This window comes from Oncorhynchus tshawytscha, linkage group LG26 (assembly GCF_018296145.1).
Source record: "Oncorhynchus tshawytscha isolate Ot180627B linkage group LG26, Otsh_v2.0, whole genome shotgun sequence".
Taxonomy (NCBI): Eukaryota; Metazoa; Chordata; class Actinopteri; order Salmoniformes; family Salmonidae; genus Oncorhynchus; species Oncorhynchus tshawytscha.
The window spans coordinates 44,610,536-44,625,007 of record NC_056454.1 but is presented as its reverse complement, the minus strand read 5'-3'; the positions used below and the strand labels follow the sequence as shown (position 1 = coordinate 44,625,007).

Genomic DNA, 14,472 nt, shown 5'->3' with positions numbered 1-14,472 from the left:
GTCTGTCTGTCTGTCTGTCTGTCTGTCTGTCTGTCTGTCTGTACTGTGCTATGTTGTACCTGGAGAAGTAGGTCCCCCTCGGAGAAGGTTGGGGCATTCATCCCATTCACGTTCAGGCCATCCCCCCCAGGAAACAGGACACTGCTTTTCTTCATGGTTGCTGCAGACAGAGAGGGGAGAACAACAAGCTCACATCAGCACGCTATCCTGAAAGCAATGCACACAGGAATCTGGGGTTTCTGGGGTCTGAATATTTGGAACTTTCATCTGCCCTCAGCCAACTCTTCTGAGTTGATGTTCCCATCTAGTGGCCTAGCCAGTCACCAGACCTGAACCCAATAGAACATCTTTGGAGGGAGCTAAAAGTCCGTATTGCCCAGCGACAGCCCCGAAACCTGAAGGATCTGGAGAAGGTCTGTATGGAGGAGTGGGACAAAATCCCTGTTGCAGTGTGTGAAAACCTGGTCAAGAACTACAGGAAACGTATGATCTCTGTACTAAATATTAAGTTCTGCTTTTCTGATGTGTTAAATACTTATGTCATGCAATAAAATGCAAATTAATTACTTAAAAATCATACAATGTGATTTTCTGGATTTTTGTTTTAGATTCCGTCTCTCACAGTTGAAGTGTACCTATAATAAAAATGACAGACCTCTACATGCTTTGTAAGTAGGAAAACCTGCAAAATTGGCAGTGTATCAAATACTTGTTCTCCCCACTGTAGGTAGCACACAGGAGGACATTTTTCTGTTTAGATCATTTCCTTTTGAATTTCAAGATAAATGTAAAATGTTCCTGTTTTGATTAATTTAATAGAGTGAGTTAGGTCTGCTCTATACGAAATTAGCATACCCCCTGAGTCCCTTCCTTGTTTCACACCTGGTCGTTTTTGTGTATGGGACTACCAGCTCTCTGCAACCTAGAGGGCAACCGCTGGGTCCGTCTCTTCTATACCATGTTTCTTGTAGTGTGACAATGTCTGTATTTCAGATATATTTGATGAAGTCCAGGTTCCTGCTCTTTAGGCCAAAGGCAGATGACCTCAGGCTTTGGAAATTCCAGGATGAGATAGTGAAGGCTTTGTGTTCCATAAAGTGTCCAATATTGTTGGTTGGGTGGTTTGGCCTCATGCCAGTAAGTGTGAGCATAGCCTGCTGAGCATCTGGTATATTCCATTAGCTTGGGCTAGTGTAAGAGTAGGGCCTGTTTGTCCGCTCACGGCCTGGGAGTATGTGTAACTTTCATGTTGAGGCACTCTTTCCGGGAGTAGGGGACATGGGTGGGCAGGAGGGGCATAGGACTGATCTGAGGGGGCCTAAATGGGGTGTGGGCATGGTTGACTTGGGGGGGTGTTGATTGGTTGGGGTGGGTGGACCTGGTCGTAAATAATCTGAAACCCACAATAGAAGCTAGCCAGAAGCTAACCAGAAGCTAGCCAGAAGCTAGCCAGAGCTAGCCAGAAGCTAACCAGAATCTAGCCAGAAGCTAACCAGAAGCTACCCAGAAGCTAGCCAGTTTACTGGCTAACGTTAGTATTCAGCTAACCACGGTTTGTGGTCATCAGCTATCCTTTAGCTCGAAAAGCTATCGCTAGTTTTTTACAACGCAACTCAGACCAGAACATACCGGACCTATTTTTCTCTCCATATCTCCGGATTTCAACAGCAAGCTCTGGACATTTACACCTGGATCTCGCAGCTAGCTAGGTGCTATCCGTGTGACTATTGGCTTACGTTGATCCCGGAGCAAACATCAATTATTGAGGAGCTATCCAGCTGAAGAGTTCCATCAGCCACTCCTGGGCTACAATCACCTATCCGGACCCGTTTTACTGCCGACGCGGAGCCCCACCGGGCCTTCACAACTGGACTACCGACGTTATCTGCCTGAGGGAGTTATCCAACTGGCCCCTCCGTCGTGACGTTACCTGAACGCCCATCTGCGGCCCGCTAATCGTTAGCTGTCTTATCGACTGCTATCTGAATAGGTCTATCGGACTATTTTTTCTTGGGTCAGTATAACTATATTTATTTTGCCAATTGGATTGATCCCCTCTACCACACGGAACCCCACTAATCTACCGACGGAAACGCACGAGGGGCTAAAAACAGACCTCCATCCTATGCTAGCTTGCTACCGATGGCCCGGCTAGCTGTCTGAATCGCCGTTACCCCAACACTACTCACTACTCACTGGACCCTTATGATCACTCGACTAAGCATGCCTCTCCTTAATGTCAAGATGCCTTGTCCATTGCTGTTCTGGTTAGTGTTTATTGGCTTATTTCACTGTAGAGCCTCTAGCCCTGCTCATTATACCTTATCCAACCTTTCAGTTCCAACAACCACACATGCGATGACATCACCTGGTTTCAATGATGTTTCTAGAGACAATATCTCTATCATCATCACGCAATACCTAGGTTTACCTCCACTGTATTCACATCCTACCATACCTTTGTCTGCACATTATACCTTGAAGCTATTTTATCGCCCCCAGAAACCTCCTTTTACTCTCTGTTCGGGACGTTCTAGACGACCAATTCTCATAGCTTTAAGCCGTACACTTATCCTACTCCTCCTCTGTTCCTCTGGTGATGTAGAGGTGAATCCAGGCCCTGCAGTGCCTAGCTCCACTCCTATTCCCCAGGCGCTCTCTTTTGATGACTGTAACCGTATTAGCCTTGGTTTCATGCATGTCAACATTAGAAGCCTCCTCCCTAAGTTTGTTTTATTCACTGCTTTAGCACACTCTGCCAACCCGGATGTTCTAGCCGTGTCTGAATCCTGGCTTAGGAAGACCACCAACAATTCTGAAATCTCCATCCCTTACTACAACATTTTCAGACAAGATAGAACTGCCAAAGGGGGTGGTGTTACAATCTTGCAAAGATAGCCTGCAGAGTTCTGCCCTACAGAGGTCTGTACCCAAACAATTTGAACTTCTACTCTTAAAAATCCACCTCTCTAAAAACAAGTCTCTCACCGTTGCTGCCTGCTATAGACCACCCTCTGCCCCCAGCTGTGCTTTGGACACCATATGTGAACTAATTGCCCCCCATCTATCTTCAGAGCTCGTGCTGCTAGGCGACCTAAACTGGAACATGCTTAACACCTCAGCCATCCTACAATCTAAGCTTGATGCCCTCAATCTCACACAAATGATCAATGAACCTACCAGGTACCACCCCAAAGCCGTAAACACGGCCACCCTCATAGATATCATCCTAACCAACTTGCCCTCTAAATACACCTCTGCTGTTTTCAACCAAGATCTCAGCGATCACTGCCTCATTGCCTGCATCCGTAATGGGTCAGAGGTCAAACGACCTCCACTCATCACTGTCAAACGCTCCCTGAAATACTTCAGCAAGCAGGCCTTTCTAATCGACCTGGCCGGGGTATCCTAGAAGGATATTGATCTCATCCCGTCAGTAGAGGATGCCTGGTTATTTTTTTTTTTTTTAAATGTCTTCCTCACCATCTTAAATAAGCATGCCCCATTCAATAAATTTAGAACCAGGAACAGATATAGCCCTTGGTTCTCTCCAGACCTGACTGCCCTTAACCAACACAAAAACATCCTATGGCGTTCTGCATTAGCATTGAACTGCCCCTGTGATATGCAACTTTTCAGGGAAGCTAGAAACCAATATACACAGGCAGTTAGAAAAGCCAAGACTAGCATTTTCATGCAGAAATGTGCTTCCTGCAACACAAAGTTCTGGGACACTGTAAAGTCCATGGATAATAAGAACACCTCCTCCCAGCTGCCCACTGCACTGAGGATAGGAAACACTTTCACCACTGATAAATCCACTATAATTGAGAATTTCAATAAGCATTTGTCTACGGCTGGCCATGCTTTCCACCTGGCTACCCCTACCCGGTCAACAGCACTGCACCCCCCACATCAACTCGCCCAAGCCTTCCCAATTTCTCCTTTTCCCAAATCCAGTCAGCTGAAATCTGGACCCCTACAAATCAGCCGGGCTAGACAATCTGGACCCTCTCTTTCTAAAATGATCTGCCGAAATTGTTGCAACCCCTATTACTAGCCTGTTGAACCTCTCTTTCGTGTCTTCTGAGATTCCCAAAGATTGGAAAGCAGCTGCGGTCATCCCTGTTTTCAAAGGGGGAGACACTCTTGACCCAAACTGCTACAGACCTACAGTATATCTATCCTACCCTGCCTATAAGGACTTCGAAAGCCAAGGCAACAAACAGATTACCGACCATTTTGAATCCCACCATACCTTCTCTGCTATGCAATCTAGTTTCAGAGCTGGTCATTCATTGACCTGGCCAAGGCTTTCGACTCTGTCAATCACCACATCCTAATCGGCATACACAATAGCCTTGGTTTCTAAAATGATTGCCTTGCTTGGTGTCGTGGCAGAATCAGAATTCTTTAGGTAACATTTATAAATAAGATGTTTATTAATTTTCATAAGCATGCTTATGTGGTAAAAAAGTTACTTGGGCCCAGAGAGGGGAGAAGTTGGGTTAGTCTTATCTGTGAATGTGTCTGTAAACTATTCCTAAACCATGTGAAGGGATGGTGAGATTAATGGGGAACCAGTTAGGTGGCTCCACAATGTCTGTGTGCCAGTCACGTCTCTCTGTGATCTTGACCAGGAGGGGGTGTATTTGATATATGCCATTGGATGAGGTAATGTTTTTGGTCCTAAGTGGTACCAAGAACGAGATAAGAACTTAGTTTAGGAGACCAAACTGAACGATAATTTATAGCCAATGATGTCTGGCTATGTGTGTCTTTGCTATAAAGGATCTCAGTTGCCAATATGTAAGCACTCTCAGAGAATTAATTTATAGACACTGAATTGATCTGAGAGTCACAGGGCTATGGTGAAGCTCATATAATTAAAGATGGACTTTATGATAACGCTGACTTGTGTGTGGTTTGCTCTCTCATGATTTGGTAATACAGGAAATTTCCACGACACTGGTTCACCAACTACTGCTCTGATAGAGTTCAGTGTGTCAAATCAGAGGGCCTGTTGTCCGGGCCTCTGGCAGTCTCTATGGCGGTGCCGCAGGGTTCAATTCTTGGACCGACTCTCTTCTCTGTTTACATCAATGATGTCGCTCTTGCTGCTGGTGAGTCTCTGATCCACCTCTACGCAGACAATTCTGTATACTTCTGGCCCTTCTTTGGACACTGTGTTAACAACCCTCCAGACGAGCTTCAATGCCATACAACTCTTATTCCGTGGCCTCCAATTGCTCTTAAATACAAGTAAAACTAAATGCATGCTCTTCAACCGATCGCTGCCTGCACCTGCCCGCCCGTCCAACATCACTACTCTGGACGGTTCTGACTTAGAATATGTGGACGACTACAAATACCTAGGTGTTTGATTAGACTGTAAACTCTCCTTCCAGACTCACATCAAACATCTCCAATCCAAAGTTAAATCTAGAATTGGCTTCCTATTTTGCAACAAAGCATCCTTCACTCATGCTGCCAAACATACCCTTGTAAAACTGACCATCCTACCGATCCTCGACTTCGGCGATGTCATTTACAAAATAGCCTCCAATACCCTACTCAATACATGTTATGCAGTCTATCACAGTGCCATCTGTTTTGTCACCAAAGCCCCATATACTACCCACCACTGCGACCTGTAAGCTCTCGTTGGCTGGCCCTCGCTTCATACTCGTCACCAAACCCACTGGCTCCAGGTCATCTACAAGACCCTGCTAGGTAAAGTCCCCCCTTAACTCGCTGGTCACCATAGCAGCACCTACCTGTAGCACGCGCTCAAGCAGGTATATCTCTCTGGTCAACCCCAAAACCAATTATTCCTTTGGCCGCCTTTCCTTCCAGTTCTCTGCTGCCAATGACTGGAACAAACGACAAAAATCTCTGAAACTGGAGACACTTATCTCCCTCACTAGCTTCAAGCACCAGCTGTCAGAGCAGCTCACAGATTACTGCACCTGTACATAGCCCATCTATAATTTAGCCCAAACAACTACCTCTCCCCCTACTGTATTTATTTATTTTGCTCCTTTGTACCCCATTATATCTATCTCTACTTTGCACATTCTTCCACTGCAAATCTACCATTCCAGTGTTTTACTTGCTATATTGTATTTACTTCACCACCATGGCCTTTCTTTGCCTTTACCTCATTTGCTCACATTGTATATAGACTTATTTTTCTACTGTATTATTGACTGTATGTTTGTTTTACTCCATGTGTAACTCTGTGTCGTTGTATGTGTCGAACTGCTTTGCTTTATCTTGGCCAGGTCGCTATTGTAAATGAGAACTTGTTCTCAACTTGCCTATCTGGTTAAATAAAGGTGAAATAAATCAAATAAAATAAAAAGGCTGTTCAAGTCCAGGGTGGAGTGGTGGGCCAGGACAAAATGTGTTTTTTCAGGCACAGTCACGGGAAATACTTGCGTTGTCAGGAGGGTTGCCAGGAGGGCTATCAGGGTGGCTGACGGGGGGGACGGGGGGGTGTTCAGAGGGGGTGAGATCCCCTGGGCTTGGGGGTTCTTCATTTGTCTGTACCAGCTGTGATTTTGAGGCTATGGTCAGGGGTGGACTGTTCTGCTATGGTGTCGAGACTTTTGTCGGGAGCTGAGATGGGCTGTTCTGCTGGCTTCTCTGTGGGGGTAGCCACCTCTCTAGTAGGTTGTTCTCTGTTCTCTTGTGCTCTGTTCTTCTCCTGATCCTGCTCTTTCTCCTGTTGAAGTTGTCTCACTACAGTCCAGCGTGCAGATATGTCTCTCTCCACCTCCAGCTCTCCAGATCTAGTTAAGGGGGTGTTGTTGTGCTGGACCGTTGTCTGGATCTGTGCTGACTGGAGTGTAATCACCTGCTGTTCCAGCTCCACCTGCCTTACCTCCAGCTGGGTGAATTTATCCTCCATTTCAATGAAGGAGTAGTACTCTGTGCTGTGAGTTTGACTTTCCACTTGGGTTGCTCGTCTGTGGGGTTATATAATGAAGAAGTCTAGTCTGACCCGCTCAGTGTTGGGGTATCTTTCTCAAGGGAGAGCTTCTCCTGCTGAGCTAATTCTTTGATTAGGTGAAAGTCCACCTGAAACTGTTTGGGGTTACCAATACTGTTCCAGACTTATAGAGATTTATATTTCTGACTCAGAGTCCTCATTGTTCAATATCCTGAGTTTCCACCCCTCGTTAACCCCTCCCCCCCCTCTTAACAGAGGGGTAGTGTGTTAATATAGCACTGTGCTATGCCAGGGGATGGTCTGTGTGGAAGATTAAGTTGCTTATGTTCCCAATTTTTTAACAGTATCTCTTGATTTTCCATAAGGAGCTCCATTTTGTACTCTTTTCTTGCCTTATCATTTTTTATATACCGAGGGTACTGTATTTTAATGACCTCTGATCAGCGGGATGCAGCTTCAAAGCCTTCTGCATTTGGTTTGGAGTAGCCGGTTTGATTCTCCTGCCGTTGTTGGACTAAAGGGATCTGACTCCTCTCATCTGACACGTCAGTGCTAATTGAAGCTGTATCTCCTTGGCCTAGCAAGCTTGGTGGTCCAACTCCTTGTCCTAGCAGGCTTGGTGGTCCAACTCCTTGTCCTAGCAGGCTTGGTGGTCCATCTCCTTGTCCTAGCAGGCTTGGTGGTCCATCTCCTTGTCCTAGCAGGCTTGGTGGTCCAACTCCTTGTCCTAGCAGGCTTGGTGGTCCAACTCCTTGTCCTAGCAGGCTTGGTGGTCCATCTCCTTGTCCTAGCAGGCTTGGTAGTCCAACTCCTTGTCCTAGCAGGCTTGGTAGTCCAACTCCTTGTCCTAGCAGGCTTGGTAGTCCAACTCCTTGTCCTAGCAGGCTTGGTAGTCCAACTCCTTGTCCTAGCAGGCTTGGTAGTCCAACTCCTTGTCCTAGCAGGCTTGGTAGTCCAACTCCTTGTCCTAGCAGGCTTGGTAGTCCAACTCCTTGTCCTAGCAGGCTTAGTAGTCCAACTCCTTGTCCTAGCAGGCTTGGTAGTCCAACTCCTTGTCCTAGCAGGCTTGGTAGTCCAACTCAGCATTCAGCCCCATAAAGTAAAATATATCATTGTAACATATTTTTCTTCTTGGCTATTGAAAATAAAATCTAGCTTCAGACTAAACATTACTCACTCAGTTCCAGGTTGGATGGTGTTTTCAGTTTGTTTGCCAGAGCATTTGCTGTATAGCTTGGGCCTTCCAGGTAATTCAGTAATTCCGTCCAAAATCAGGTTGTAGGTTTTGAGTTTTGATCTGGAGCGAAGGTTATGCTGTGGAGGGTAGAATCCTTTAAATGACCCTGCCGAAAAATCTAAGTTTATCTAACTCCAAATCTATATTTTTCCAAGAACATGCTGAAAGATGCAGGAGCTCATCTGCTCATGACCTCTCTCTCTCCCTCTCACTGGCCCAACTCCTCCTCCCTCTCACTGGCCCAACTCCCTCTCCCTCTCACTGGCCCAACTCCCTCCCTCTCACTGGCCCAACTCCTCCTCTCCCTCTCACTGGCTCAACTCCTCCTCTCTCCCTCTCACTGGCCCAACTCTTCCTCCCTCCCTCTCACTGGCCCAACTCCTCCTCCCTCCCTCTCACTGGCCCAACTCCTCCTCTCCCTCTCACTGGCCCAACCCCTCCCCTCCCTCTCACGGGCCCAACTCCTCCTCTCCCAACTCCTCCTCCCTCCTTCTGACTGGCCTAACTCCTCCCTCCCTCTCACTGGCCCATCTCCCTCCCTCCCCCTCACTGGCCCAACTCCTCATCTCTCCCTCTCACTGTCCAAACTCCCTCCCTCTCCCTCACTGGCCCAACTCCTCCTCTCTCTCCCTCACTGGCCCAACTCCTCCTCTCTCTCCCTCACTGGCCCAACTCCTCCTCCCTCCCTCACTGGCCCAACTCCTCCTCCCTCCCTCACTGGCCCAACTCCCTCTCCCTCTCACTGGCCCAACTCCTCCTCTCTCCCTCTCACTGGCCCAACTCTTCCTCCCTCCCTCTCACTGGCCCAACTCCTCCTCCCTCCCTCTCACTGGCCCAACTCCTCCTCTCCCGCTCACTGGCCCAACCCCTCCCCTCCCTCTCACGGGCCCAACTCCTCCTCCCTCCCTCTGACTGGCCTAACTCCTCCCTCCCTCTCACTGGCCCATCTCCCTCCCTCCCCCTCACCGGCCCAACTCCTCATCTCTCCCTCTCACTGTCCAAACTCCCTCCCTCTCCCTCACTGGCCCAACTCCTCCTCTCTCTCCCTCACTGGCCCAACTCCTCATCTCTCTCCCTCACTGGCCCAACTCCTCCTCCCTCCCTCACTGGCCCAACTCCTCCTCCCTCCCTCACTGGCCCAACTCCTCCTCTCCCTCTCACTGGCCCAACTCCTCCTCTCCCCCTCACTTGGCCAACTCCCTCCCTCCCCCTCACTGGCCCAACTCCTCCTCTCTCTCCCTCACTGGCCCAACTCCTCCTCTCTTCCCCTCACTGGCCCAACTCCTCCTCTCTCCCTCTCACTGTCCAAACTCCCTCCCTCTCCCTCACTGGCCCAACTCCTCCTCTCTCTCCCTCACTGGCCCAACTCCTCCTCTCTCTCCCTTTCACTGGCCCAACTCCTCCTCTCTCTCCCTCACTGGCCCAACTCCTCCCTCTCTCCCTCACTGGCCCAACTCCTCCTCTCCCCCTCACTGGCCCAACTCCTCCTCCCTCCCTCTCACTGGCCCAACTCCTCCTCCCTCCCTCTCACTGGCCCAACTCCTCCTCTCTCCCTCTCCCAACTCCTCCTCTCTCCCTCTCACTGGCCCAACTCCTCCTCTCCCCTCACTGGCCCAACTCCTCCTCTCCCCCTCACTGGCCCAACTCCTCCTCTCTACTCCGCTCAACTATTCTACCGGTTTCCTTCCCCTTGTCATGCCTGCTTCACTCATCAGCCAATGATCTCTCTCTCTCTCTCATGGCCTGTTCTGTCCTTTTCTTTCTGTAATTCTCTACTCTGTCATTACTCATTGAGCCACCACACACCCCTATCTATGTCCTGTCCTCTACTGGACAGAAACACAGAGTTGGTCTCTAAAACGAGGCTTTACGTGATTCTACAGGACGCAATAATTCCTGTCTCGTATTGCTCTTCTGTCCCTGCAGTGTATTTCTTCATGTCATCCCTATCCCCGTTGGATCCCTGTGCCTGTCGGATCCCTGTCCCCATCTGATCCCTGTGCCTATCCCATCCCATCCCATCTCTGTCCCCTTCGGATCCCTGTCCCCGTCTGATCCCTGTGCCTGTCCCATTCCTATCCCTGTCCCCGTCCCATCCCTGTCCCTGTCGGATCCCTGTCCCCGTCTGATCCCCGTGCCTATCCCATCCCTGTCCCATCCCATCCCTGTCCCCGTCGGATCCCTGTCCCCGTCTGATCCCTGTGCCTGTCCCATTCCTATCCCTGTCCCCGTCCCATCCCTGTCGGATCCCTGTCCCCGTCTGATCCCCGTGCCTATCCCATCCCTGTCCCATCCCATCCCTGTCCCCGTCGGATCCCTGTCCCCGTCTGATCCCTGTGCCTATCCCATTCCTATCCCTGTCCCATCCCATCCCATCCCATCCCTGTCCCCGTCGGATCCCTGTGTCTATCCTATCCCTGTCCCATCCCCATCCCATTCCTATCCCTATCACATCCCATCCCCGTCTGATCCCTGTCCCCGTCGGATCCCTGTGCCTATCCCATTCCCACCCCTGTCCCCGTCCCACCCCGTCCCATCCTTGTCCCATCAATGTCCTTGTCCCATCCCATCCCTGTGCCAGTCCCCGTCCCATCCCTGTCCCATTCCTGTGCCAGTCCCTGTTCCCATCCCATCCCTGTGCAAGTCCCCGTCCAATCCCTGTCCCCATCCCTTCCCTGTGCCAGTCCCTGTCCCATCCCTGTGCCAGTCCCTGTCCCATCCCTGTGCCAGGCCCCATCCCATCCCACCCCTTCCCTGTGCCAGTCGCCATCCCATCCCTGTGCCAGTCCCCATCCCATCCCATCCCATCCCTGTGCCAGTCCCTGTCCCCATCCCATCCCTGTGCCAGTCCCGTCCCTGTGCCAGTCCCTGTCCCATCCCTGTCCCATCCTCGTCCCTGTACCACAGCCAAACATTAGGAGACGCAGAGTGAACAACTGGCATGTGTAAGATTACGAGAGATGGTTCTGCTCTCACTCAATGGGTTTGAAACCTTGCCACTGACTAAATCTACTTTTTCTGCTCTCCTCTAAATTACAATATTGGCTGCCAGTTCGTACCAAAAACATGGGCTATTTATGCTCAGTCTTTAACTCCTTGTTAAAAATACCTTGATCAAAAGGTTGAACAAGTCAACTTGCCAGGTTTTCACTGAAAAACAGATGGACACCAGCTTTAAGGAGAATGCCTCTCTTTACAATATGAATTATTAATATTTTGTAACAGGCTTTATGAACTGTGTAATATTGATGCAAGACAAAACCACTCGTGATTTTATTGCAGCATGCTTGTGGACATTATAGGTATAGTATCCCATAAGAAAGACAAGGCCAGACTGAAGAGTTTAATACTCCATATCAGATCAGAGCATAATTCATCACTGTAAAACTCTAGTTGATTTCTATGAAAATCCTTTTCCATTAAATAAATGGAACTGTGAAGCACCTGCTGTTGCTACAAAACAACTCCTCATATTTCTGGTGCTTCACAGATATGTTGACTTGCTTCTGGCAAAAACATGTAACCCTATACAAACAACTTTTATTCTACGCAATTAAAATGAAAGAGAACATACAATAAACTGTAGAGAGGGTATTCCCAAGATCGCCAAACAGATAGGGCATGTTTACATAGAGGCTAGCAGTTATAATGATGACAGTTGTGGATACTCTCTCTGTGTGAAAGGGTTCTTCTTTAGACAACATGAAACACAACCAGTCGAACCGGGCATTCTTCTCAGAGAAATCGTTCACAAAAACAAAGCAGCAGATTCCCAACAGGAAAAATACTAACACATTCAACTGTATGTCAGTGTTTGAAAGAGGTTAAATATGCGTAAAAAAAATATAGTATGTGTATTTATTTACATGACAATGAGAATGGTATGATGTGTGTTGACTGACTGTATGTGGCAAACGGCTTTTAGGCTCTCGGGTGAACATTCCCTGGCTTAACCCTACCCTACCCTACCCTACCTTACCCTACCCTACCTTATCCTACTTTACCTTACCCTACCCTACCCTACCTTACCCTACCTTATCCTACCCTACCCTACCTTACCCTACCTTATCCTACCCTACCCTACCTTACCTTACCCTACCCTACCTTACCCTACCCTACCCTACCTTATCCTACCCTACCTTACCCTACCCCCTACCTTACCCTACCTTACCCTACCCTACCTTATCCTACCCTACCTTACCCTACCTTATCCTACACTACCCTACTCTACCTTACCCTACCTTACCCTACCCTACCTTACCCTACCTTACCCTACCCTACCTTACCCTACTCTACCTTACCCTACCTTATCCTACCCTACCCTACCTTACCCTACCCTACCTTACCCTACCTTATCCTACCCTACCCTACCTTACCCTACTCTACCTTACCCTACCCTACCTTACCTTACCCTACCTTACCTTACCTTACCCTACCTTATCCTACCTCTACCTTACCCTACCCTACCTTACCTTACCCTACTCTACCTTACCCTACCCTACCTTACCTTACCCTACCTTACCTTACCTTACCCTACCTTATCCTACTCTACCTTACCCTACCCTACCTTACCTTACCCTACCCTACCTTACCCTACCCTACCCTACCTTACCCTACCTTATCCTACCCTACCCTACCTTACCCTACCTTATCCTACCCTACCCTACCTTACCCTACCCTACCTTATCCTACCCTACCCTACACTACCTTACCCTACCTTATCCTACCCTACCTTACCCTACCTTACCCTACCTTATCCTACCCTACCCTACCCTACCTTACCCTACCTTATCCTACCCTACCCTACCTTACCCTACCCTACCTTATCCTACACTACCCTACCTTACCCTACCCTACCTTACCCCCTACCTTACCTTACCCTACCTTACCCTACCTTATCCTACCCTACCTTACCCTACCTTATCCTACACTACCCTACCTTACCCTACCCTACCCTACCTTATCCTACACTACCCTACCTTACCCTACCCTACCTTACCCTACCTTACCCTACCTTATCCTACCCTACCTTACCCTACCTTATCCTACACTACCCTACCTTACCCTACCTTACCCTACCTTACCCTACCTTATCCTACACTACCCTACCTTATCCTACACTACCCTACCTTACCCTACCTTAACCCTACCCTACCTTACCCTACCCTACCCTACCTTATCCTACACTACCCTACCTTACCCTACCTACCCTACCTTACCCTACCCTACTTTACCCTACCCTACCTTACCCTACTTTACCCTACCTTACCCTACCTTACCCTACTTTTACCCTACCCTACCTTACCCTACCCCACCTTACCCTACCACACCCTACCTTACCCTGCCCTACCCCACCTCCCCCTACCGTACCCTACCCCCTCCCCCTACCCTACCCCCTACCTAACCCTACTCCACACTACCTTACCCTACCTTTCCCTACCCTACCTTACCCTACCGTACCCTACCTTACCCTACCGTACCTTACCCTGCCTTTCCCTACCCTACCTTTCCCTACCCTACCTTACCCTACCTTACCCTACCCTACCCTACCCTACCTTACCCTACCTTACCCTACCCTACCTTACCCTACCATTCCCTACCCTACCTTTCCCTACCCTACCTTACCCTACCCTACCCTACCTTTCCCTACCCTACCTTACCCTACCCTAACTTACCCTACCTTACCCTACCCTACCTTACCCTACCTTACCCTACCTTACCCTACCCTAACTTACCTTACCCTACCTTACCTTACCCTACCTTACCCTACCTACCCTACCCCACCTTACCCTACCTCCCCCTACCCCCTACCTTACCCTCCCCTACCCTCCCCTACCCTACCTTACCCTACCTTACCCTACCCTACCTTTCCCTACCCTACCCTACCTGGGCAGACTTTCAGAAGAACGAGAACTAAACAGCCCAAATATGCCATTCGTATGGTTAGAAAATACATTAAGGGTTTCATGACCTGATCACCGGTCTGGCTGCAGTTTTACATTTAATCCTGAAAGGAAAAGCTTTGCATTGGTGTGAAATGTTGGAAGCACTTCTAGCAATGGGAAAATCAAAACCTATTGCACCTGTGGATATTGGGTAGTATCGTATAATCCAAGTCAAATATTTGACAAATAAACCTTAAATGTATTTTTTAATTGTGTAGAATTAAAACTTTTATAGACAAATGTCTCAGATCGCTTTTATGAAAGGTGTCTACGACATTCTATGCCATCTTTTTCACATCATTATTTGAGGAGTCAGACTGTAGCAGTGTTTATCT

The 14,472-nt window shown here is 48.7% G+C and overlaps 1 protein-coding gene across 2 annotated transcripts in view; it reads right to left on the bottom strand.

Moving 5' to 3' along the window:
* The window catches only part of LOC112234324 (aryl hydrocarbon receptor), an 86,833-nt gene that overhangs the window by 14,059 nt on the left and 58,302 nt on the right, over nt 1–14,472 (bottom strand). For both annotated transcript variants that reach the window (XM_042306689.1, XM_042306690.1), the window contains exon 3: nt 60–160. In XM_042306689.1, coding sequence (XP_042162623.1) covers nt 60–160 — 101 coding nt within the window. The remainder of the gene's footprint in view (nt 1–59; nt 161–14,472) is intronic.